Raw genomic sequence first — 27,351 nt, 5'->3', positions numbered from 1 at the left:
TGTGATAAATTATCGATTGTGTTAATAGCTTTAACTATTAATAAATGGTAAATTAATAATTTAACTATTATTCTAACAAAAGCTTACCACTCAAAGCATACAAATAAGTACCTTGAACTATTATATATAGTTCTCTTTGCATTGATGAGCTGCTCCTAATATAGCATTGAGTTTCCCTTGAGATGCCAATCTTGCAACCAAATGCAACAGGTTGTTTCCATCGTGATATATTAAATCTGCGAATAGATCTCTAAATGAGCCTATCTCTGGGGCGGCGCTATAGCTTAATCAGGGGGTTCAAATGAACCCCCTGACTTCAAAAAAAAAAAAAAAAAAATTATACATGTAAAATATTTTTTGTTAGTTTAATATTTTAATTTATTCTTAAAAATATTTTTTAAAAGTCATTTAGTCTAAAAGCTGCTGAATCCCGTGGCTCGACAACTAGCTTGATAGATGGTTATCTATCGAGGTTTTTGAAACTTAGTTTTTCAGAGCTGTTTTTCATCCAATCCATGAGTATGTGTTTAGGTTTTCTTTTCTCACAACCCTAAACTTATATAAGGATTATTTTAAGGGCCATCAAAGGTTGCATAGTTGCACGAGTGTGGAGCGGAGTCTTGTTCATGCAAATTGTGACCAGAGACAAAATTTGCCCGAGTTCATCTTTCTCTTGAAGACGCTATTGTGTTTGTACACTGTAGGGTTTTGTGACCAATGAGCTTCTTGATTTTCATCGTCTGAATGAGCTGAAGAACTTTGCAGCCAACATCTTTCACAAGTTGGTGATTAAGTCGCGTATTGGGATTCGCGCAATTGGTTAGTCACGTACTAGGAGCCCTGCATTGAAAATGTGTTAAGGACATATTTTGTGTAATTGGATAATCCTTTTAAAAAATGCACTTTATTTGTATTTGGGTAGATCTAGGATGTGTTTAGTACTTCAAGAAACATGTTACAAGTCTAGTATTAAAGCCATGAAGATTGGACAGATAGCTTGACACCTGCGGACAGATAGCTCAACAGCTTCTACAGATAGCTATCTATCGAGGTTTAAAGAGGCTCGACAGATGCCTATCTATTGAGGTATCTATCGAGATTATAGGAATTCAGATTTTCAGATCTGATTTTTGGCCCATGCTTATGTATTTGTGTAAGGTTTCTTTTCTCACAACCCTAGACATATATAAGGTTTATTTTAGAGGCCGTCACATAAGAGAAATAAGGAGAACACATGCAAAAGCTGACCGAGACCTTATTCTCTTTGAAAGAAGCTACTGCGTCTTTATGCCTTAGGGTTTTGTAACCAAGTGCTTCTTGATCTTCATTGTTGATGAAGTGAAGAACTTTGCAGCCAACATTCTTCTTCCTCAAGTTGGTGAGTGAGTCACGTACTAGGATTCGTGCAAAGGAGTTAGTCACATACTGGGATCCGTACAACAAAAAGGGTGGCGTTCAGATATTGAAGAGTTTAGAGGTTTTGAAGCAGTAGAAGGTTTCTGCTGTCAGTTCATCTATGGGGATTATAGAGTTTAAGGAAAAAAGTTTTGTACTAGATCTGAAACTTCTCTTTACTATAGTGGATTGCATTTTGGGAATGTTTCCCCCCAAGTTTTTTACTATAAAACAAGTTTGTTTCATTAGTTTTCTTGGGTCATCATATCTTGTCTTATTTATTTTTTCCGTTGCATGATTTTGACATGATATTGATGTTAGTGTGTTTTAACAAGGTTTATTCATAATAAATCTAATTAACAATTTAGGTTTAAAACTTGTTAATTCTATCAACCGAGGTCTAAATTTCCCAACAAAATGAGAGATTGTCACTACAGAACAAGTCTAATTGGGTATTGGGGTAAGAGTTCAACTGTAGGTTGGTGTAAAGTACTGGGATTCCTTTACTTGTAACTGCTTGTTTTGATAATAGTAGATTCTCGAGAGTGATGACCTTAAAATCACCCGGTGGGGTTTTTGCCTTGTAGATTTTCCTCATTCGTAAACAAATCACCGTGTCAATTTGTTTTCCACTGCATATTTAGTTTAATTGGTGATTTGTTTGTGCTGCCACGCATATTGTATGTTAATCTAATTAATTAATCAACTTGGCTAATTAATTGGTTAATTTATCACAAAAGGTCAATACATTCTTGGCCTATCAAATGTTGCTTCTCAATTTCCACACTAGGTTGAAGCTACGGATTCTGAGTATGCCTCTTTGTTGAAGCAAAATACTTGGCCTTTAGTACCTCTTCTAGCTGGTAAGAATATGGTTCATTGCAAATGGGTGTATAAGATAAAGAGGTGAAGTGATGGGGCCAATGCTAGGTATAAAGCAAGGTTGCTGGCTAAGGGATTTTTGCAGCAATATGGCTTGGACTATGAGGAGACCTTTAGTCCTGTTGTCAAGCCAACCATTGTTAGGATAATATTGGCATTGGCTATGCAAAATCATTGGTCTTTAAAAGCAGTTGGATGTGTCCAATGCTTTTCTTCACGGGGTTCTTCAAGAGGAGGTTTTATGTCTCAGCCTTTAAGTTATGTAGATCCTGCTCATCCTAATCATGTCTACCTACTGCATAAAGCCATTTATGGACTTAAACAGGCACTTAGGGCTTGGTTTAATAGTTTTACTTCTCAACAATTTCACACTGGTTTTCAAGCTTCTTTTGTAGATTGTAACCTCTTTATTCTGCATCATGGTACCTTTGTGGTTTACCTTTTCCTTTATGTGGATGATATCATAACTACTGGGAATAGTATTCCATTCATTGATCACCTTGTTTCCAGACTTAGTGTTGCTTTTTTTTTTTTTTTTTTGAAAGATCTTGGTCCTCTTACTTACGTTCTTGGGCTTCAAATTGAGTATCCTTCTCAAGGTCTGTTTGTGCATTAGTCTAAGTATGCCTTGGACTCGCTCACTAAATTCCATATGTTGGACTACAAGCCTTATCTCACTCCATGTTCACCTACAATGCATGTCAGCTCTCTGACCAGCCCTTTGCTTCCTGATCCTACTGCCTATAGAAGTATGATTGGAACTTTGCAATATTTGACATTTACAAGGTCTGATTTGTCTTACTCTGTCTAGCAGAGATGTGATAGTTGGTTAAATTGCAGGCACCTTAAGTTAGGTGTCAGGAGTGGAGTTAGTTATTGATGTAAGTCCATGTGTCAGCATCTAATTAGTGTATACACGCGTCAGCATTTGATGTGTTTGTGTTAGAGTTTGTTAGGATGGTTCCACACTCTGCGGAGGTGGTTTTTGTATATATTGAGGTCTGTGACCAGAATCACAGTGATAAAGAACTAGAATTCCATTTATCAAATTCCTTATTTCTTTACTCTGTTTTCTCTGTTCTACATTGCCTTTCTTCTTGTATTGCTTTTCAGAAAATAGCAGCTGTTCTTTTTAATGAAAAATGGTAAAAGTGCTATAATTAGTTGGGCGAGGCTTAGAACAATGCATCATATAAAATGCACTATGTAGCTTATAAATGCAAATGTCTGTTGAGTTTGTAAATGGATGATGTTGAACTAACAAGGTATCATACTAAATTGCATTAAAAAATAAAAATAAATTAACTTGCAAAAGATAAGATGTGTTTACCAACATGCAGCGTTATAGTTCAAATCTATTCATATTCATTTTACACATTCATACAATGGAAAGCAACATAAAAGATTGACTAGTCGCACTTAAATGGCCATTGCTAATAATTATTTTATACGCCAAATTATTGCAGTGGGTGCTGGATTCAGAGTTCAGACCCTTGCCAGATTCCCTAGTTCTTGGATGGGAGGATTTGCTGGTCCGTGGGATACCTCCTTGTAAAGTAGATGTTGGCGTGGCTTATACTGAAAGAAGGTAGATTTGGCTATATAAACAAATAGGTCCCACATCAGCAACACGTATAATAAGATTGGCACACAAGCAAAAAAACCAATGACATCAAAGATCACTGGTAATTCCTTCCGGTTAAGATTCTTCAACCGAAAGGATGTAAGAAATGCAACCATCATGGCCGCAATTGAGATGCAAAGTGTGGCGACTCCATACAACAACCTAGTAGGTAACCGTGCAAGAAAGTCTTCGTAGGAATAATGGGAGGTAAGGATGGATAAGAAAAACACTAGGGATGTTGAAGAGGAGAATAATGCTATTGCACTTGAAATTGAAAAGGCAAGATAAAGATTAGAACCATCATCTAATCCATCAGCTATTAGGCCACTAAACATTATAGAGCCAATTAGTGTAGAAATCACCATAGAACAATTAGCTGTGTCTGTCATCCACTTCTCTCCCTTCGTCCTTAACTCCTTGTGTGTCCTCTTAAATAAAACATACGGTGTTTCCTGACCTCCATTTTTCATTTCTTTGAACGCAGGTGGTACAACCTTTTCCACCTCCTTCCATTACAAATCATAGGGAATATCACATGAGAGACTTGTTAGTCCAAAAACGCTGAAAATTTAAAGAAGAAATTAAATAAATGTGGAAACAGGATTGAACATTCTGTGAAATGTTTCAGCACTTGCTACTCAAAGCATATGAATATGTACCTTGAACCATAATATTTCTCGTTGCATTTGAAGAGCTGCTCCTGATATAGCATTCAGCTTGTCTTCTGGTGCCAATTCTGCTGCTAAATGCAACATGTTGCTTCCATCTTTTTGATCTATTATTAGATTTCCAATGGAGCCTATCTCATTAAGTAAATTGAATATGCTTTCATGGCGCTTCTCAACAGCAACATGAAATATGCTTTTATTATCTTTTTTTTTCCATAATAGATCAAAGTCAAAACGAATAAGCTTAATCAAGCACTCAATGTTGCCTACATTTGCTGCATCAAACAGAACATGTGGAATCACCAATGGATTCTCAACATGACCCCTGTAAGCCTGAAGACATTTATCAAACAGTATATTGGCTTCAATTTGCTTCAAATTTTCCTGTTGTAACATCAACCCTGGATGATAGTGAAAAAGAAAGTAGCCGTACCTCAGTGGAAAATAATTAATGAAAAGAATCAAGTAGATTTAAAGTATAAAGAGTGAATGTGCTACTAATAACTGTGTTTCCGTGTATTGTGGCACATTTAGTACAGTTTAGTAGACATTGTACTGGAATAGCTACTCTCTTGTCTTTGAATCTCTTAAGTCCTTCACAACAAGCTGAAAGCAAAATCGTCGGAAATTAATGTAAAGATCCCTAATCACAACAGAAGGAGACGCTGGAGTCTCCTTAACCACTGAGACTAAAGGAGAGGCCTCCTCCTCATAATCAAACCTAGCTATAGATTTATTCACCATGGTGTGAGGACGATGTGCTAAATGGAAAAAAATTATGGATTTACGGCACTAATGGTGTGAGGAGGACACTCTTCAACAGCTAGACTCACAATTTAAAATTCAGAAGCTAAGGAACAAACAACTTCAGAAGAACGACTGCATTTTGTAACAGTTACTAAACAAGAGCTCAAATAGTGCGTTCTATTTAAGGAAACATTGCTTATAAGTTATAACAGTAAAAAGAACGATGTTGTTTCCAGATAAGTAATCTGAGTTTCTCACACGCTCTGCATGTGGGAGCATTGCCTGCCAAACTCACTTCAATTTAGTTATGGCTTGTTTGGATTGAAGGGTAGGGGAGTATAGTAGAGTTGGCTGAAAATTAGAAATTTCCCACCAACTCTACTCTAGTCCCCTCTAGTCTCCTCATTCTTCCTCAATCCAAACAAGCAATTAGTTCTTGTAGCCATTGGGTCCAGGAATCTTAGCAGATTTCTTGACAATCTTTATGGTGCATAGTTTGTATTAGTTATTTTCTTTTCTTGCTTTGGCTTAGCTTACAAACTTTGTATATAAACAATTAACGATTGTATTGTATTATTCAGTTCATTCAATAAGATTGAAACTTCATATTTAGAGGTAGATTCCATGAAAGTGAAAGAGAATGTTCTTATTCTTAACAAAATGGAATAGAGAGTGACTGGTGCGGAACGTACAAGGGAGATTTCTTTTGATTCATTTGATTATTGAAGGTTAAGAAGCAAGGATGCCAGCAATTTGATAAAAGTCCCAGCCCACATATTGATCCCTGTAAAGTAGTTATTTACAACTATTTTGTGTTGGCTCTAATTCCATGCCAAATTTGAATGCATTTCTATTCAATCATTTTTTCCCTGTATTTATGTGGGATTTTTATTGTAAGGGTTGTGTGTGAAAGAGAGTGTGAAAACTCAAGCTTATATTGAAGATCAAGTAGATTTTGTGAGAAGCTCACAAGAAGTTAACCTGCAAAGTAGCCATGTGTTGAGCACATGACTAGAATGTGAAGAGTCATGATAGCTGGAGTTTTCACGAGTGTCTTGCGGGTAAGGCTTTCCCGCAAAATACTCGTGAAACATTCTGTTTTGCTATTTTGTCATTTGTGCTTCACCAAGTCTTTACCCACACTATATATACCCTCATTACCTACATATTGTAATGAGTGCTTTACGAAAAAAAAAAAAAAAAAAAACCCTAGCATACACACTTAAGAGTTAGAGATTGTTATACCCATAATCATCTACACATTTCCTTGTGATTTTTCTCTACTCCTACCTCTCCATCTCTAAATTCTTGAGAGGTTGATAGATCAAACACTTACCACACCCAATCTGAGTGTGAAGTGAGGTTTTGGTGCTGCTGGGAAGTATTGGAAGAAGCCAATCGTTGGTAGATGCAATTGGGCTGAATTGCGGTATCTAAGAAAGCTAGAGAAGACAAGGTTCCGAGAAGCCAATTGGTAGCAGGAGCTTAGAGGGCTCAAGTACATGGGATAGACTAGGCTTGGAGGGTTTTTTGTTATTCGTGTACTCCAACTTATTTTCTAGTGGATTGATTTACCACTTGGAGGACAGCGGAGAGGTTTTTCGCCGAGTTTTTCGATTTCCTCTTTGATAACATGTCTCAGTATTATCTTGTATTTGCATCATTCTTCCCTACTTTTCAAGCTTTTCTTTTATTGTTGATATTAAATGAATATGGCTTAGAGTAGTTTATCGGTTGTTTGCACACATTTACTATAATTCCGCACTTAGTTTAAGTTAGGGTAAAAGCAATCGAGCCGTAACTTTCAATTGGGGGTCTAAACAAGCTCTTGTATTTATACATAAATTCGAGCTTTCAATCCCAACCATCAAAAGTTATAAGGTCCAATGGAACAAAAATCCTTGCCGATCTCAAACTATTGAAGGTGATGAGATCAAAACGAAAGATTGGCCTAGGAAGCAAAAAGAAAACAACTCTTGGAAAATTGCTACCTACTAGCTAAAACATGTGTTGGAAGAAATTAATGCGAACGTTCTACTCCCTAGTAAAGTAACTAGCAATTGATACCAAGTTCCTTGCTCGAGGACACGTGCATGTCACCTCAAACAAGGGATTAAGGTGTTGAGTTATGTGAAGCCTAGTTTGTGTTTTATCCAAATTATGATATAGCCTAATATAAAAGGGTTATAGTTTTGGTACATGGGATATAAATATCGATGTTTCATATTATGGTTTGGTGTTGTCCAAAGACAAAAAAAAACTATACTGTTCCATCTTTTATTTTTCAATTGAAAATAGTGAAATCATTAATTGCAACTTTGTGGATGTAAACAAATTGCCAAAGCACATTTCATGTGATTGCCTTCTGTGTGTTATTTTTCCATTTGTTTTTCACCTCTTACAAATCTCTCAAAGATCTAGGTATTATTTTTCTATCTATTTTTCACCTCTTGCAGATCTCTCACAGATTTGGGAATTCATATATATTCCTTACACAAGGACAATGGATGGAAAAGAATTATGACATGGCAACTCATCTTGGCCTCAGACGAGAAGGCTGGCATGACAGTTGGGACTAATAGGTCACCAACTCGGCCGAAGCATGCGCATTATAAGGCCCACCAACTCTACTAAAGTCAAAACTTCATTTAAAAGCAAAGAATAGTGTATCTCTTTATCACTAGCTAGCAAGTTCCATTCATCTAATTCGATAAACGAGTAAAGGGTATTGGCTCCATGGGAACATGTCTATCCTTCTAGGTTTTTCCAAGAAACTCATATTATATGTTTGGAATCATTTAAAAACTTGGTGCTAATTTAAACTTTGCTTTTGTAACTTTTGATCACCCATTGGATGTGGTGAAGAACTTACTCGCCCTAAATAAGGCAACAAACACTTGTAATAGACTTGTTTCTATTTCTGTTTAGACTAATATATAAGCCCTTTTAACCAAAAAAAAAAAAAAAAAAATTAATAAATGTTGTAATAAATGTTATTCTATTTTAATGCTTCTAATCATGCTCTTTAAAACTATACCTTAAAAAAAGAGGTTCAAGGTTTTAAAGTTGGGTCAAGCTAAACAAATGTATAAAAACTAACAATCTTGACTAAAAATTAAGGGTCATTATAACGGGTGCTCTTAGGGCAATGGTTAATAATTCATTTTAAGAAAATTTTGAAACTACTTTTATGGGAAATGGAAAAAGCTGTCAGAACATTAATTGTTTTTTTTTTTTTTCCTTTTCCTATAAAAATTTTCTTTAAATGAAATATTAATCATTACTCTAAGGGCATCAGTTAGCATTTCTCAAAAATTAAAAGTAATCTAAAGAGAGTTGATTTTTTTTATTTATTTATAATTTATTATAGACTTTAAGTAGATGTTTTCTTATTATTCAAATTATCATAGCAGATTTGTACAATATGATAATATTTTTAAATGCCTAATATATTTATGTAACTGCCAAGAGCTTTATAACTTAATTATTAGTTGGCACTACTTATTGTGTTCATCGCATCTAGGATTCAAATCCTTCTTCCTTTACTGTAAATATCAAATTATATATATATATATATATATATATATATATATATATATATGAGCGTGACTTCTGTCCAGTGCCTTCAGTGCACTGGATGCACTGCGATCATGACACGTGTCCCACCAGCTCCCATTATAAGGGGGGAGGGGGAATAGACCCCAGAACAGATGTAATAATTGTTGACAGATTGGACTGCGGGGCGAGCAATAAGTCAACCATTTAAAAATATATATATATATATATATATATATATATATATATATATATATATATATATTGCCGTTAAAACTAGTGTCAATTCCTAGTTTGAGCAGTCGACCCAATTCGACTTTTAAAAACCATGATTAAATGATAGTTACTTTAGAAATTTGTCTCATGATATACTTTCTTCGGCTTCATATTTTGTTTCTCAAAAAAACATTTTAGTAGAGAAATAGTGGCTAAGGCCCCATTAAAAAAACTATTTTTACCCTTTACAATAGGTCCCAATTACATTATAATAAGACCCAAAATTGTAAAGTGATACTAGAGATATCATAAAGTTTTGACTTAAAACATACAAAATGATGTGTCATATGACTCATATCACCAATTGCCAAAAAAAAAAAAAAAAAAAAAAAAAGAGATTCAAAAAGATTTATTTATTAGGTAGTTTACCCCACTAATCACATTTATCAATGCATCTATTTCTATGCTTTATATAATAAAATTTGTAGTACATTTAACATTGTATAAAATTGTGTGATAATAAGTGGTTTAAAAAAACATAAAAAGGTTTCCATAAAAAAAAAAAAAAAAAAAAAAAAAAAAAAAAAAACATAAAAAGGACCCTTCACTATTTTTCTTACCTCCAAAAGGGTCTACAAAATATTAAACTAATAGAAACCAACCCAATTGAAATCCATAAATAGTTTTGGCAAAAAAATGTTTGGAGGTTTTAATTTTTGTAAATCAATATCCTACACAATGCAACATCAATATTATCTACCTAATTTTTCACATGGCCACACATCAAATAATTTTTATCTTTCTCTTAACATTAAAATCAAAATTGAAAAATGAAATTACTAACTTTTCTTAACGATAACAATGCATTGCCTTGTTCAGGATAAAGTAAGCCTCCTTTCTAAAACATGTATAATTTTTATTTCATTTTGTTAAATTTTATACTTGAACCATGATATTTGACTATGTTAGGTTCTAAAGATTTAGATTTAAATATTTAGAATCATATTTGTATTGTGTTGGCAAACCGAGAACAAAAGAGGTCTAGTCTAGGATTTTAGGCAATGCTTAAAAGTGTTTGTTTCAAGGTTCAAGTCCAATTGATTGCAGAAAAAGGAAGTGTGGTTCTGCCTTGCTCGACTGATCGAGAATTAGGCTCGACCGATCGAAAATCGCAGGTCCAGTTCTTTTTGCAGAATTTTAAGCAAGCCCAAGCTTGCGAAAACGTTTAGGATTTCTTCTAAACTTCTTCGCATATAAAAGGAAAACCCTAGTCACGTTTTGAAGCTACTGAAAAGACTTGTGTGTTACTCTTTGTAAGATCTAAGAAATTTTATATCTTCTAACTACACAAGAATCTACCAGAGTAAAAACTACAATCAAGCGTTTGGTAGAACATAGTCGCTACATCAAGATCATTACTGATGGTGATCTAAAACCTTTGAGTAGGATCTCAAAGTCACAAACAAGGCAGCTTGTGTTGGTGTAAATCTAAGAAGAGAAGGAGTCCGTGGATTCAGAGCTTACACGTGGTCGTGTCAATAAGTTACTACTGGAGGTAGTAATAGATTTAGGATTAAATCTGATTGTAAAAACTTCAATTCTCTTATAGTGGATGTGTTTACCTTAAGGATAACTAGGTTAAATCCTCTCTAGGTTTTTACCTTGAAACAATTCATTTCATCGGTTTTCCTAGGTCATCATATCGTGGTGTTATATACTTTTCCGCATCTTTGCATGATATGATTTATTGTTGTTTAACCTAGGTCTGAATAATTAATCTAAGTAATCACTTGGTTAATATAATAGGTTAAACAATCTGATTTTAGGGGTCTAAATGAACAAACAGATTATTTATGTGAAATTAATTTTAGGTTGTTAAGTATTAACTTATCAAATTAACCTTAATTTGTTTAGTATTAAATTAATTAATTTAACTAATAATTTAATATAAAAGGTCTACTTAAATTTTTCGCCTTAAACTACAAACTATGTTGAGTTGGCCCTAAGTAGAGTTGTTAAGTTAGTCCTGAGTAGAGTTGTTAATTAATTAGGGAAAAAATAACAAATAAGTTGTCCTTCGTGAAATATGAAATTGACTTTTGAACTCTATTTTCTTAGAATTAATTAAACAAAGGGCAGTTATTGGTTTCTTGGCTAACCCTGAATTGTCTCTCAATTGATCAAGAACATCACGATTATTGTCTCTTGACTAAGGCTTGCTCGATCGAGACATAGAATAGCTAATTCTAACTAGGCCCATCAAGTCAATTAATGACTAGTACCTACTTATTAAACTATATAAGGGCTCACTAAACTCGATTGAAAGAGGTTAGAGAGAGCATCATCGTGCATATAAGAAGATCAAAACCCTAAGTCTCTTAATTCCACCAAAAACCTAAGTTCACAAGAGCGAGTCAAAGAATGGTACTTTGATTGGTGATCAAAATTTGAAGCCATAAAGCCTTCCCTTTTCTACAATGGAGAAAAAAAAAAAAAAAATCTTTAAGTCAGTCTATGAAGTTGTGATTTTCAATTATGTTTTGTTGGTAATAATTTCGTGTCAAATTTGATTGTATTTCATCCATCATTTCCCTATATGTTTGAGAGATTCAATATAATGGGTTTAGTGTGAGAAATTGGTGAGGAACTGTGAAGATAGATCAACTCATGACTTGCTCGCTACCAACTCGTGAGTGGAGCAACCTGCGAAAGGCCATGTGAGGAGCACATGCTAGAATTTGAAGAGTTTTAGTGCCTGATGGCATCTCACGAGTGACTTGCGACCCAACTCGAAAGATGCACTGCCAGCTATTTTGTGTGTCTTTCCTCATTTCTTTGCCCACACTATAAAAAACTACATTACCCACAAAATTGTAAGGAAAATTTTAGAGAGAAAACCCTAGAAATCCATTTGAGAGTTAGAGATTGCACTCCCACAATCCTCTACACATTTCTCTTAATTTTCTTTTACTCCTACCTCTCTAATTTCATATCCATTGAGAAGTTCTTAGCTCAAATATATACCTCACCCATTCTAAGTGTTATGAGTTGTTTTGAAGCTTTTAGGAAGTATCGGGTTATGCCATTCTATGGTGGATGCAATTAGTTATAATTGCGGGATCCAAAAAACTAGTGAAGACAAGGCTCAGTGAAGCCCGTTGGTAGTTGGGACTCTAGAGGGTCTAGTACAAAGAGTAGTTTAGGCTTGGAGGATCTATATTGTAATCCTTGTACTCCAATTTATTTACTAGTGAATTGATTCAGCATGGAGGGCCACAGAGAGGTTTTTACACCGAGCATTTTGGTTTTTCTCTTTGATAATACATCGTCATGTTATCTTGTGTTTGCTTCTCTCTTCCCTTACTCCTTGTGTTTAATATTTAATTGTTAATTATGTATGTCCATGCACTAGGTAGTAGTCCCAGTTAATTGCACATTGATTACTCTTATTCCACATCTAGTTGAGTAGATTAAAAACAATTAAACCATAATTTTAAGATTGACGGTCTAAACAAACTTTAGTAGTTTTTCTATTGAACTTATAGTCCTTGAAGTCATAGATGTAGTTTGTGTCGAGAATTTTCAAATTAGAAGAATCCAAACAGTTTAGAGCATAATGCAATGCTACATTTGTAAGTGCTATTGGATAGCAATTAGTAATATGATTTTTTTTTTTTTTCAATTGTAAGACTTCGATTCTAATAATGAAATTTGCATTAGATTTAAAAAGGTTTAACTCTTGGATTTTTTTTTTTCCTTTGAATGGATTCATTAAATTTTTACTTTGACAACAAATCACCCATGTCATTTATTTTATGTTTTGTTATTTTATTCTATGATTTGTTTTTATGTTGTGGTAAATTAACCAGAGCTCGATCAATTGAATCTTTAATCTATTAATGTGCACAGTTTTCTCAAAAAAAAAAAAAAAAAAGCAAAGTTGATATAATTCGGCTAAAATCAATTAATGAGATGTAAATTTTCTTTTTACTCTCCATATAAAAAAGTATTTTCCTCATATGTCTTTGTATGTCATACACTCATGCCACATGATTAAGGAATACATCACCATGCAGGATTTAAGAATTTCAGTCAGAATAACTCACATGAAAAAAATTATAATAATAACTCACATGAAAAAAATTATAATAATAACTCACTTGATTGAGTTTCACTAACAAATGCGGAAGGATTGCGAGCCAACACATGCAATGCAGTCTCTCCGTCCTTTTTAGCGATGGCTAAATTAGAGTTGGCCTCCAGCATTTTCAAGGCTACTCCTGCATTATTTTATACCAAAAACAAAAATTCCAGGCAAATATATTCATGGACGGGAATTCTTTTTATTTGAAATATTCACTATGAGAAGGATAAAGTTGGCAAAGCATGACATAAACATATGAAAAAGACAAGCAACAGTTTCTTTTGACAACTTTTTCCCTTCATGCACTAGTTTGCCCCTAACTAGTGTCGGCCGAGACCTGGAACTTTTGTTTAGAGATTAGAGAGCCATGATTAATCTCAATCAGATAGAATTCTATTATGAAGAATCTCATTCTTATAAATATATATATATATATATATATATATATATATATATATATATATATATATATAAGAGAAAAGAGAAGATCACAATACTACAAATTATTTGATACTGTAGTTTAAAGCAGGAAAAAAAAAAAAAAAAACGATGGCATAATAAAGTTGAACGAAAGTAAAAATTTAAGCTATGAGGTGAAGATGACCGATCAGTATATAAATTCGTACCAAAACCTCCAAGTCCGTCAATACTTCCATACCACATTTAGAAAATGAGTGAAATTGTGTAACTTGTCCTCGTTTAGAAAATTAATGGCTTAGATTGTATGAACTTGTCACACCACTTTAAATTTTTAAGCCATGGCTATTGTTTCGAACTTCAAAACACGCCCTCCCAAAATAAAGAAGCAAGAAACATTATAATTTCTATTGCTTACCGTATAAATCACCCTCAACGCAAGTGATAAATAAATCATTCTGCTCATCTTCAGTCCACTCGCTAACTTTTGTCTTAGAATAAAGAAACACCACCATTTGTTCGTGTCCTGAGGAAGCAGCCATACGGAGTGGTTTCACCCCAGTACTTAGGTTTGGCAGGTTTTTATTTTTCCTTATCATTGCCCGAGCAATATTCACAGTTCCAGTTGCAGCAGCGTAGGTCAAGGCGGTGTTCCCAACATTGTTTACTTCTGTTAGGTTTTCTGTTTCCATCGTTTTCAATAAATTCTTCACAAATTTTTCCTGGTTTGCTGCAGCAGCAATATGAAGAGTGGTTTCTTCTTTCGTTGTAATTTTTCTTTGAAGGTCTTTTATGTCCTCAACAGATTTCCAGTCACCATTCATCGCAGCAAAAATAAGCCTCTCACACTCTGTACAAGTAAAAATCATAATACCAAGTGTTTCATAGAATAATAATTTTCTACCTTATTCTTAATTGCTGTTCTATTTTATACTTCAATTACAATATATATGTTTGATTTTTTTTCCCATTATAAATTATAGTTATTTTATAAACAAAAGAATAATTATATATAACAAATTAGAATTGGTTAAATATCAAATGGAACATTTATAACAGGACAAAATTGTTTTTTACTGTATTGATATTATATTTTGAATGAAAAATTGATGTTAATTTGAGAATGTATTCTTAATACAATTGGTTGCTGACTTTAGTAATATCTTAGTCAGAGATATCCATTTCGTTAAGAACTCATAGAAACCCCACTACATAAGAAAGTAAAATATTTACCGTCGTTTGAATCGACATTATTTCTTGCCATTGCAGCTTATCAATTAGCTTTTGTGTACCTGAAAAGAAAGATTTAAGTATTAAATATAAATTTTGTGATGCATGACGAATTTTATGTGAAAGTTCTTTACATAAGCCAAATTAGCACGACCAGCACAAAGAGATAATTCTAAGTTTTCAGAAAGGACAAACCCTATAATTATAATGGTTTGTACTTTTACCCAATCAGAATTTTAATCTTTTCTTCTTTTCTTAATTTGGTGTAAGACTCTCGGGCCTTTTTTTCTGAATAATATTCTTTTGAGAATTATATACCAAAAGTCAAAAAAGCATTGTTTAAATCTCATCTCTTCAAAGTTCAACATGAAACTCATATCTTGAAGAGACGAGTTTCATATGAATCAGCTGATCTGGTTGATTTTGAAGTGATGTTTTTTTTTTTTTTTTTTAAATGGTCCACCTAGATCACGTGATCTCTTTGCAAGATCCACTTATTACTGAGACAAAAGTATTAACAGATCTAAAAAGAGACAGCATCCCATATTTTTCAAAATAGAATTGGCGTTTTAGGGTAAGTGTTTAATTAAGTTTGAATCTTAAGTGGAATAATAGGTTAACATACACAACATTTGTTTTCACAATTATTCTTTCATAACATATGAGGTGGTAAATTGTAAATAAGAGACAATTAAATAACGTCAATGATAAATCCATGTAAAATTCAACGACTGTACAAAAAGTTGTGAATGTATATATATATATATATATATATATATCAAATGATTAAGTGTGCATTTGGATTGCACATTTCCAGCCTGCAATCCAGTGTTTGCGTTTTTTGTTGGGTCCCACGATACTGTTCACGACCCAGCCAAAAATGCAAAAATGTGCATACCAATGCATTTTTGGGTCCCATGGCACTATTCACACCTTTAAAAATTATTTTGCTACAGTATTTTCACCAATAAGTTTTCAGTTTTCAACAAATAAGCAGTATCCAAATACACTTTAAACATAAATTTTTAAACTCAACAGAAGTAAGCTATTGGCCGAACCATTAGACCCAAGCAATAAAGATTTTGGAATGTCAACAGAGACCTAGGGGAAATTTTAGAAATTTTCTAATAGTGCATTATTATTGTTATTATTATTATTATTATTATTGAGAAACAATAGTGCATTACTAATAGAAAAGATCTGAAATTTAAAGTTTATAAAATTCATACTTAACCCGGAAGTTGAAAACTTGCTCTCTAAGATTTGGAATTTTTCTTCATCAACAAGATAATTTTGCAATTGAACATCATTATCGATTTGATATTTTCAATATACTTCAATAAATTCTTAATTACAAGAAGTAAATCTCAAAGTTAGTGAGCATACAATAGAATTACTTATTCCTATCCCAGCATTGCATCCTCGAGCATATGAATCTTTCTAGAATTGATTATATATTTTTGTTGGTAGAAAAGTATTATTCATAACACTTCAAATCATGAACAGTTATTTTTGAAAATGGTAACACAATTATGAGCGTAATCAATTTTGACATTTGTACCTCAAAATTTTATTAACTAGTAATTAATGACCAAAAAATTAATTGTCTACCAATTTGTTTTTAGAGTGATTGTATTTGTACTTACCCAATTTTTACTACAACAATGAAATGAGGAATTTCAATAATGAATATTGTCAGAATATAATTTGGAACAAAATAGACTTTGATATTATCATGAGCTCTTTTATTTATATATTAGAAGGTAGCAGCGAAATTTTGTAACATATCAGTTATAAATGATTTTTGTTTTTTAAAAGGACATCAAGTTCCCTTTTGTAGATCACATATGATTGAATTGATGTACTTAACAAACAAGTTTTTTTATATCTACTATTTTGTTTATATTTTACTAATACTAAATACATGTTAGTATATTTCTCTTTTATATATGTTATTTTGTTTATATAGTTTTGATTTTTAGTATATTTCTTATTTTTAAGTGGTCGATCTTTTTCTAAGTTTTGGCCCCCTAATATTAGATTCTGGTCCCATCTTTTTATCAACAGTATTGATGAAAGCATAGGGTTCAATTTTCTGGAAGAAACTGTACGCTTGTGATTTGCTTATGCTTTAATGTTTGTAGTTGATTAACAAACATGTGTGTGTATATATTTTTTTTCTTTTGATGAGTTAACAAACGTATATTGAATAAGGTGTCTGCGTACGAAATAGGAAAAACGTTGAGATGATACAGTGCTACAATTACAAAACCGTACATATTTTCGTCTAACAAAATATGAAAGAAGAGAAATGATAGGAGAAATAAAAGATGTGAATGCATGCATCCATATTATAAATCTACCTCTAAGAAGAGAGACGATAGGAGAAAAAAAGATGTGAATGCATGCATCCATATTATATATCTACCTGAAGAATGGTTAAGGTCAAATGGATTAAGGAGCTTTCCTCAATATAGACCACCAAATGTTGTTAATTCTTGAAGGACAATTCCACTACACTAGAAGTGTGGAATTAATTGTTGAAGGGAAGAAAAGTTTGAGAATCAATGGAATGCCCAAGTGTGCTTAAATATTCTTAATCAAGCAGTCAAAAAGTGTGGAGAGTATTAAAAGTAATGAAAGTATTCAAAAGCTGGGTAAAGTAAGCCGTCCAATTATAAATTATTTGCAATCGATGTTGGCAACTTCTTTTTATGACATATAAAAAGACTTGTTTTCTCGTGCTAAAATTTAGCTACAGTAACTTATTAGATTTTTTAAAATGAAATTTAAGCAGACAGTTGTATTGACTAATAAAGTCCGTATTATCTTTTTCAAAGATATTTAAATTTAATGCAATTAAATTAACTTTAAGAAAAAATTAAACTTTAAATATGTTTGAAGTTATCTTTTTTTCTACCCACTATATAGCGATTGAAGAAACTATTAATGTGTTGATCTAGTCATATTACTTTTTTTTTTTTAATTAGTCATGTGACTTGCTTAAATAATACATATAGATAATCTTATAAATTGCAATGGAATAGAAACAGTAGCTTCAAATATGTTTGGAATCAAACTTCGTCATAAATTTAGTTGGAGAATCTAATATACTGCACCTAAAATACTATACCTAATTTTTACTCTGTTTCCTTTTTCAGTTCTTGTTACCAGTAATGATATCTCAAAAGAAAAATGTTATAGATACTACAAATTTTAGTACATAACTTTTGCAAATTAATACGGTAATTAATATGGTTGATGTATTTGTTTCATGTCAAAAAAGTAGTAAGTGAATGTTAGAATTACTTTTTGTTGTTATTGTTGTAATTGACAGCACATCAATTGTAAGAGCATTCACATTAAAATTGCTAAAAAAATTAGCTTTTAGTAACTCAAAATGAAACTTTATCTATTTTAACACATCACCTTACAATACATCTAATAGCAAATACTCTATTCTTTTACCACTTCATTTAAATATTCTTTTTTTACTCTCTCTCTCTCTCTCTCATATTGTAAGGTTGAATTTATTCAATAATTTTGTTGCCTTTATTCCGTGCCAAATTTGCTTGTAATTCAGCATTTAGAAACCATGTATTTAGGAGGGAATCATGTAAGGGTAGTGTGTGAGAGAGTGTGAAGAAAAGTTCAAGAGTGTGCAAACAAGAAGAGCCTTGCGACTGGCTCGCGACTGGCAAGTTGCCAAAAATGGCACACTTGTGAAGCATGTATGGGAGCTGAAGGGTCACGCGCGCTATTGCACTACAGGACAAAACCTCCAGTCTGGCAAAGCAGTTAGCTCACAACTCGTTCCAGTCGCGAGCTCGAGTCGCCAGAACACCCTGTTTGGTTGGAACTGACTCTTCGCATTCCATACAAACTTTACTATAAATACCCTTATACTCGCGAAATGTAGAGAGCTTCCAGAGAGAATTTTGAAAGAGAAACCCTAGAGAAAAACAAGATTGACTCATCCACAATCTTCATCCCTTGATTTTCCAAACTCCTCTACTCTCACCATCTCCATTGATACATCCTTGAGAGGTACATTTAGTCAAATTCTTATATCACTATACCCATATTTGTGAGAAAGTATTTTGGTGCTTGGGAAGCAGTTCAGAAGGGACCAATTCATTTTGGTTGATGCAATGGGCTATTGTGGGATCTGGTAAGCTAGAGAAGACAAGGTTCGGCGTAACCCTGTTGAAGCAAGAAGTTTGGAGGGCTTAAGTGCACTGGATAGATTAGGTTTGGAAGATCTTCTGCTATTCATGTATCCCAACTTTATTGTCTCAAATTCTCAAATTATCTTGACTTTTCTCCTCCTTTTTCGTTACCAAAATTAATTTTTTTTAATAAAATATCAGCACCTAATTAATAGCAAAACCAATACTACCTAGTACCTAGAATAGCATATTTTACTAATATCGAAAAATCAATGACGATGAATGATTAGAACCACCAAGATTAAGGCTTGGGACGTTGGGGAGGAATAAAGGATGGGAGAGGGAGGGTGAGTGGGAGGCTGAAGTGATGATCTCCGGAGTTTTTTATAAATGCCTTTTACTTAATTACATTCACTGACAGTGTGGAGATGTAGTGGCGTGAGAGAAATTGTTTTTTTAAAATTATTATATTAGAAATGAGAAAATATGTGAACACACTTTTTGTGCCATAATTTTTTTACAACTCTAATATAAATTGACGGTAAATGCTTTGGAGTAAAAGTGATCATGTAAATGTAATAGAAATCTACTTACAATATACTACATACTACGACAGAATTTCGATGAAAGTTATGATCTTAAAAAGAATTCTTTAATGATTTTGTTAGTGGAGGATGATATAGAATAATCTGAACCATTTATTATTAAAAAGAACTATCGAAATTAAAGAGACTCTATGTAATAGTACCTTAGTAACTCTAGAAATGTTAATATCCTAAACATATATCACCTCACACTAGCAACAACTTTGCAAGTAAATTGGTACGACTCTTTTCATCCAACCCTTGTTGACAGTCGTGATTCATCACATTGAAAACTATTTTGTGAGTCATTTGGGAAGAATATTTTCCTTGTCCAATCCTTAACGTAGTTGAAAGAAGGTTCTCGTCCAATCGATAGTTAAAATATCTATATAGCCCATACTAGCAACTATGTTGTAAGTCATTGGTCTTTTCCTTGTCCAAGCATGAAATTGTTAAACTTAAATCTCAGGGACTTAGTGGGTTCATGATGACTTCGTTACTTTTGATAAGCATTCACGTGTTTCTCTCTTTACAAAAGAACGGCATATTTTATATAGAGAGATGCAAGACTAAAAACTAAGGAATAAAGATTTTTTATTTTTTTGGGGTGGCATGAGCAATCTCCTTTTGCTGTTTATAAGGATCTATATAACATATTTTACATGTCTTTCTTATCCTTCCATCTTATTAATGAGATTGTGATATTCTTCGTCATCTAGTAGTGATGAAAAGATAAGATGCTGGCTCTCATCAATATAATATAGTGCTTCTATGTCATCTGCTACTAAAGATAACTAGTATAGCACATCAAGGTTTTTTTTTTTTTTTTTTTTTTTTTTTTGGGCCATGTCTTCTAGCAGACCAGCACACCCTCAACTTTTCTGATTTAATCTGCATTGGTCATATTTTACATGTCTTTCTTATCCTTCCATCTTATTAATGAGATTGTGATATTCTTCATCATCTAGTAGTGATGAAAAGAAAAGATGCTGGCTCTCATCAATATAATATAGTGCTTCTATGTCATCTGCTACTAAAGATAACTAGTATAGCACATCAAGGTTTTTTTTTTTTTTGGCCATGTCTTCTAGCAGACTAGCACACCCTCAACTTTTCTGATTTAATCTGCATTTGGTATGAAATTGATTGGTATTTGAGTAAAAAAAAGCTTTTTACCATGTGTTGGGTTATAAATTGACCCTAGTTAATTAATTCAATTAACCAAATTGATTAATTAATTATTCAAATTTTATGCAAATAACGTGGAGGCACAAAGATAAGTAGTATAGCACATCAAGATTTTTTTTTTTTTTTTTTTGCCATGTCTTCTAGCAGACCAAGACACCCTTAACTTTCTTGATTTAATCTGCATTAGGTACGAAATTGATTGGTATTTGAGTAACCAAAAGCTTTTTACCATATGTGTTGGGTTATAAATTGATCCTTGTTAATTAATTCATTTAACCAAGTTCATTAATTATTCAAATTTTATGCAAATAACGAGGAGGCACAAAGAAATCACCAATCTAATCAAGAGTGCACCAAAAAGTAAATTTACATAGTGATTTTTTGACGAATGGAAAAAACCTTCACAGGAAAAAATCTCACTAGATGAATTTTAGGTCACCACTCTTGAAGAATCCTCTAATCAAGAACAAACAATTACAAGTATAAGGAATCTTACCACTACCCGGCCTATTCCAAAATATCAACCTACAGTTGAACCCTTATGCTAATCTTCAATTAGACTTGATATTGTAAAGACATCTTTGCACGAATCACAATCCATGACTGGATGCAAGCAACTTGATAGTCGTTGTTGGGTGTGGGTGCAACGCGTAGTTGGCCTAGGCAAGTATGCCTCGGCTAAGTAGACTGGGGCCTAGAAACAAGATGTCGCCACATAGTTTTATGGTCTATGTAAGGTTGAATTTTATCAACCATTTTGTTGGCTTTATTCCGTGCCAAATTTGCTTGTATTTTAGCAATTAGTAACCCTGTATTTAGGTGGAAATCATGTAAGGGTAGTGAGTGAGAGAGTGTGAACAAATGCTCAAGATTGTGCAAGGATGCAAAGACTCATGGTCGGAACTCGTGAGTGACTCGCGACTAGCAAGCCGCCAAAGCTGGCACACGTGTGAAGCAAGCAAGAGAGCTGAAGAGCCATGCCAGTTGTTGCACTACAGGACAAAAATCCCAAGCTAGCCAAGCCGTTAGCTCGCAGCTTGAACTCGCGACTCAGACCAGTCGCGAGGCCAAGTCGCCAGACCACCCTGTTTGAGAAAAATTGACTTTTCATATTCCTTCTCACCCTACTATATATAGACCCTTATACCCACGATATTTAGAGAGCTTCTAGAGAGAATTTTGAGAGAGAAATCTGTAAGGTTGAATTTATTCAACCATCTAATTGGCTTTATTCCGTGCCAAATTTGCTTGTAATTCAGCATTTAGTAACCCTGTATTTAGGTGGGTTTGTTGTAAGGGTAGTGAGTGAGATAGAGTGAAGATTGCTCAAGAGTGTGCAAGAAAACAGAGTGTCGCGGCTGGGACTCGCGGTGGACTCGCGGCTGCAAGCCGCCAGAAGATGCACACGTGCCAAGCATGCTGGAAGATGAACAGTCATGCTAGCTGGAGCACTACAGGACAAAACAGGACAACTGGCCATACGGTTAACTCGCGACTGGATCTCGCGACTTAGTCAAGCCGCGAGGTCAAGCCGCGAGCCACTCCTGTTTTGGAAAAACCTGACGTTTCACATTCCTCTTCACTCCAATATAAATACCCCTTTAACCCACGATTGAAAGAGAGCTTCCAGAGAGAATTTTGAGAGAGAAACCCTAAAGAAAAACAAGATTGTTTCACACACAATCCCTACCTTAGAGTCTCATCAAAATCCGTCACTCTCTTCCTCTCCATTGTCAAAACCTTGAGAGGCATTATACCAAACCTGGTTCTCACCATTATCATCTCTGTGAGACAGTCGTTTGGAGTTCTGGGAAGCAGTTAGGAAGGAGCCAATCTTCGTTGGTTGATGCTACGGTGTAGTAGCGGAATCCGGAAAGCTAGAAAAGAAAAAGGTTCGGCGCAACCTCGTTGGAGCAAGAAGCTTGGAGGGCTTAGGTGCACTGGGTAGATTAGGCTTGGAGGGTCTATTGCTGTCCTTGTATCCCAACTGTATTTTCTAGTGGATTGATTACCGCTTGGAGGGCGGCGGAGAGGTTTTTCGCCGAGGTCTTCGGTTTCCTCTTCGATAACACATCGGGTGTTATCTTTGTGTTTGCATCTTCCTTCCTCTCTATCTCTGCCTTTATATTATCTGCTGTGATTTTATTATGTTATGGCTTAGATAGTTTTTATTCTATTTCACATTATAGCATATGTTAAGTTTCCGCACACTTGTTGTTTAACATATTGCTTGTGTTGGTTAAGTTGGTTTTTGGGGGTCTAAACGTTCAAAAGTGTTTTTGTACACGTTTTTGAACTTTCAATTGGTATCAGAGCGGGTACACTGCTGTTGGTTTTATTACCTAAGTGTGATCCTAGACCCCTGAGTTGTGGTTGTTGTTTTCGTTTATACCATGCTGAATTGTCGCTCAAGTGTTTGTGAAAATGTCTCTATGCATATGTCTGAAAGTTGTCTTACTGATGATCTTGTAGAGTTATTAAAAACTAAGAAACATGCTAGAGTTTTTGTTCACATGCTGGAATATCTTGAGAATCAGAATCTTGCCTTACACAGTAGCATATCTGAATCAAAATCATTGATTAAGAAATATAAAAGAAAGAATAGAATGTTGTGTGAGATGATTGAGAATCTGAGAATGAAAAATCAATCTAAAAGTAGCATGAAACCTGATGATGAGTTTGTGTTTGAAGGTCAAGAATGTCTGTCACATGTGAACCTATTTGTGCATACCTCATTAAAGGTGTTTAATGCATGTTTGTGGTATCTTGACAGTGGGTGTTCTCGCCATATGACAGGGGATAAGTCACTGTTTAAGTCACTCAAAGAAAAGGTAGGTGACTATGTGACCTTTGGGGATGGAAGCCATGCTCAAGTCCTAGGCAAAGGAACCATTGAGATACCCGGTTTGCCTCTGTTGAAAGATGTGCTATTCATAAAAGGGCTGAAGGCGAATTTGCTGAGCATCACTCAAATTTGTGATGACGATTTCCTGGTACAATTCTCCAAAAAAGGATGTTTGATCATCAATGAAGAGGGGATTCAGGTTTTGGAAGGAAATCGGACTATGGATAATTGTTATGGAATAGTTCCCACGGCACCAATATCGTGTAGAAGTGCTCGGGTGGATACGTTGGAGCTGTGGCATCACAGATTTGGGCATGCCAACTTCAAACAAGTAGCAAAAGTCTCCAAACTTGAAGCTGTCGAGGGACTTCCTAAGTTTGGAAAAGTAAAGGAGACCATTTGTGGAGCATGTCAAATGGGGAAGCAAACTAAGGCAAGTCATCACAAGGTAAATGTGATAGCCACCTCTCGTTGTTTGGAGTTACTTCATGTTGATCTGATGGGGCCCACCAGAACTGAAAGCCTAGGGGGAAAAAGATACATTATGGTCATTGTGGACGACTACTCAAGATACACTTGGGTTGAATTCCTTAGAGAAAAATCAGAAGCTTGTGAGAGGCTGGAGATTCTGTGCAAGAAATTACAAAATGAAAAAGGGATTCCAATAGCCAAAGTTAGAAGTGATCATGGGAGAGAATTTGAGAATGCAAGATTCGAGTCCTTCTGTGAGAAGAATGGTATTAAAAGAGAGTTTTCAGCTCCCAAAACTCCACAACAAAATGGAGTGGTAGAGAGAAAAAATCGTGTGATTCAGGAAATGGCCAGAGTCATGTTGCTTAACAAGCAAATACCTCAAAAATTTTGGGGAGAAGCTGTCAACACCTCGTGTCACATTGGCAATAGGATTTTCTTTCGAGTTGGTACAAAGAAGACTGCATATGAGATATGGAATGGGAAGAAGCCTAAAGTGAAGTATTTCCGGGTATTTGGAAGTAAATGTTATATCTTAAATGATCGAGAGAATCTTGGGAAGTTTGATGCAAGAAGTGATGAGGGTATTTTTCTTGGCTACTCTACTACAAGTCGAGCGTATAGAGTGTTTAACAAGAGAACAAAGACTGTGATGGAATCCATAAATGTCAAGATTGATGATGCCTTACCTAAGGTGGAAATGATTGATGATGTAGAAGGGCCGAGCACCGAAGAGCCTGATGTTGAGGTAGAAGCTTTGGATATAGAAGGTGAAGAACCTATACCAGAAGTAGAATCGACTCCCATCAACCCAAGAAGGGAAACGAGATCGATGTCTAGAACTTCAAGTCCTCTTACTCCTCCACAAGTTCATCCTCCTATCTCTCGTAGTGATGAAGTTTCCACTTCAAAAAGGCCTTCCTCAAGAATTATCAAGAATCATCCGGAAAGTAATATCATAGGATCACTTGATGACGGTCTTCGCCTCAGGAAAGGAAATATTCTGCTAGCCAATCATGTAACATATCACTGTTATCTTGCACAGTTTGAACCAAAAAGGGTTGAAGAGGCTCTTCAAGATGAGAATTGGGTTGAGTCAATGCATGAAGAACTGAATCAGTTTGTGAGGAATGACGTGTGGGAACTCGCTCCACGGCCTGAGAACGTTCATGTTATAGGCACAAAGTGGATTTTTAAAAACAAAACTGATGAAGATGGAGAGATAATTCGAAACAAGTCTCGGTTGGTGGCTTAAGGATACACACAAGTAGAAGGGGTGGATTTTGATGAATCATTTGCTCCGGTGGCAAGACTCGAATCCATTCGAATCCTCATGTCCATTGCGTGCACTTTGAATTTCAAACTTTATCAAATGGATGTTAAGTGCGCTTTTCTGAATGGATATCTAAATGAAGAAGTCTTTGTTGAGCAACCAAAAGGATTTGAGGATCCTCATTTTCCAGACCATGTATTAAGATTGAAGAAAGCACTTTATGGTTTGAAACAAGCTCCTAGAGCTTGGTACGATCGTCTTACACAGTATCTTCTAGATAGAGGTTTCAAGAGAGGGTACGCCAATCGAACTCTGTTTGTCAAAAATGATGAAGATTATCTCCTTGTGGCACAAGTCTATGTTGATGACATAGTGTTTGGGGCAACTATCGAAGATCGTGCTACTGAATTTTCTGAGGAGATGAAGAAGGAGTTTGAGATGAGCATGGTGGGGGAGCTCACATTCTTCTTGGGTCTTCAAGTCAAACAACAGAAGGAGGGTATATTTGTATCTCAAGAGAAGTATGCCAAAAACATTGTCAAGAAGTTTGGCCTAGACTCCAAAAAACATGCCTCCACTCCCATGAGCTCTTCCACTAAACTGAATGTGGATTCGTCAGGAGTTGAAGTAAGTCCTACATTGTATAGGAGCATCATAGGAAGTTTGCTCTACCTTACAGCCAGTAGACCGGACATTGCTTTCAGTGTGGGCGTTTGTGCCAGATACCAAGCTAATCCGAAGGAATCTCATCTGACTGCTGCTAAGCGAATCATTCGATATGTGAATGGTACTGCAAACTATGGTCTGTGGTATTCAAAAGACTCAAATGCTTGTCTTGCTGGGTATTCAGATGCTGACTGGGCTGGCAGTGTAGACGATCGGAAAAGCACTTCAGGCGGCTGTTTTTATCTTGGTAACAATCTGGTTTCGTGGATGAGCAAGAAGTAGAATTCAGTGTCTCTATCTACTGCAGAAGCAGAATACATCGCTGCTGGAAGTTGCTGCACTCAGCTTCTTTGGATGAAGAAATTACTTCATGACTATGGAATTCCTCAAGAAACGATGTGTGTCTTCTGTGACAACACCAGTGCCATCAATCTTTCCAAGAATCCTGTTCAGCATTCAAAATCCAAACACATAGAGATACGTTACCATTTCATTCGGGATTTGGTAGAGGAAAGAGTTGTGTGTCTTGAGTTCATACACACCGACAATCAAAAGGCGGATATCTTCACCAAGCCTCTCGATGGTCCACGGTTTGCATCACTCCGTAAGACCATTGGTGTTGGTACAATTCCTTGACTCTCTTGTGTGTTGTGTGCTTCACATATTTATACTATGCCTAATCTATTTGTGTTGGGGCACACACCTTTTTGTTTAGTCTTTTTGTGTAACATGTTTCTTGTTTGTTTGTCCATTTGTGAATACTGTTGTTTCTTTTTATGTTTGTTCAATCACTTTTGCTTCTTGTGTCAAAAATCCAAAAATCACATAAAAATTAGAAAATCAAAAAGCTTGATTGACTTTGTTGAGTTTTGTCTCAAAACTTGTTTTGTCTTGTACCTTTGTGCAAATGGCTTTGTGCATTTTCGAGCATCGCTTGTTTTTATGCACTCATATCACTGTGGGAAAAATCTTGAAACCTATGTGATTGTTGTAAATAGATCTTCAAACTTGTCATGAATGATTAGTGAATGGCTATGTTGATCTTGAGACATGCATAGACTTGTGTCTATATATCTTCCCACTTTTTATTTTTTTTTGCTAAAAAGAGCTCACCAAATGTAAATCTCCAAATGAAAAGAGATATTGAGCTGCAAAAGCCTGTCGCACATTCTAGTATTTGACTAGGAAAAAGGGTAAGCGACCTTATATATTAAAAGTGAATGTTCATTCAAAAAGGCCAAAGGCCTGTTCTTCAAAGAGAAATGTCATATATCCCT

The 27,351-nt window shown here is 34.7% G+C and overlaps 1 protein-coding gene across 2 annotated transcripts; it reads right to left on the bottom strand.

Annotated features, from left to right (window-relative positions):
* Positions 1 to 3,662: 3,662 nt before the first annotated feature.
* Positions 3,663 to 17,424, bottom strand: LOC126715184 (uncharacterized). 2 transcript variants are annotated; one of them, XM_050415664.1, is made up of 6 exons: positions 17,307 to 17,424; positions 14,882 to 14,940; positions 14,067 to 14,498; positions 13,248 to 13,367; positions 4,561 to 4,970; positions 3,663 to 4,407 (listed from the first exon to the last, which is right to left on the bottom strand). In XM_050415664.1, the coding sequence occupies exons 2-6, from the start codon at positions 14,910 to 14,912 to the stop codon at positions 3,763 to 3,765; spliced, it is 1,638 nt and encodes a 545-aa protein (XP_050271621.1). In that variant the 5' UTR covers positions 14,913 to 14,940; positions 17,307 to 17,424; the 3' UTR covers positions 3,663 to 3,762. The 2 variants fall into 2 exon arrangements, with proteins under 2 accessions (XP_050271621.1, XP_050271622.1); XM_050415665.1 differs by having other exon boundaries at positions 4,325 to 4,462.
* Between the last annotated feature and the right edge of the window lie 9,927 nt (positions 17,425 to 27,351).

The sequence above is a fragment of the Quercus robur genome, chromosome 2 (genome assembly GCF_932294415.1).
Source record: "Quercus robur chromosome 2, dhQueRobu3.1, whole genome shotgun sequence".
In the NCBI taxonomy this organism is placed as follows: Eukaryota; Viridiplantae; Streptophyta; class Magnoliopsida; order Fagales; family Fagaceae; genus Quercus; species Quercus robur.
Note: the sequence above shows the minus strand (reverse complement) of the source record. Positions and strands in the feature narration are given on the sequence as shown.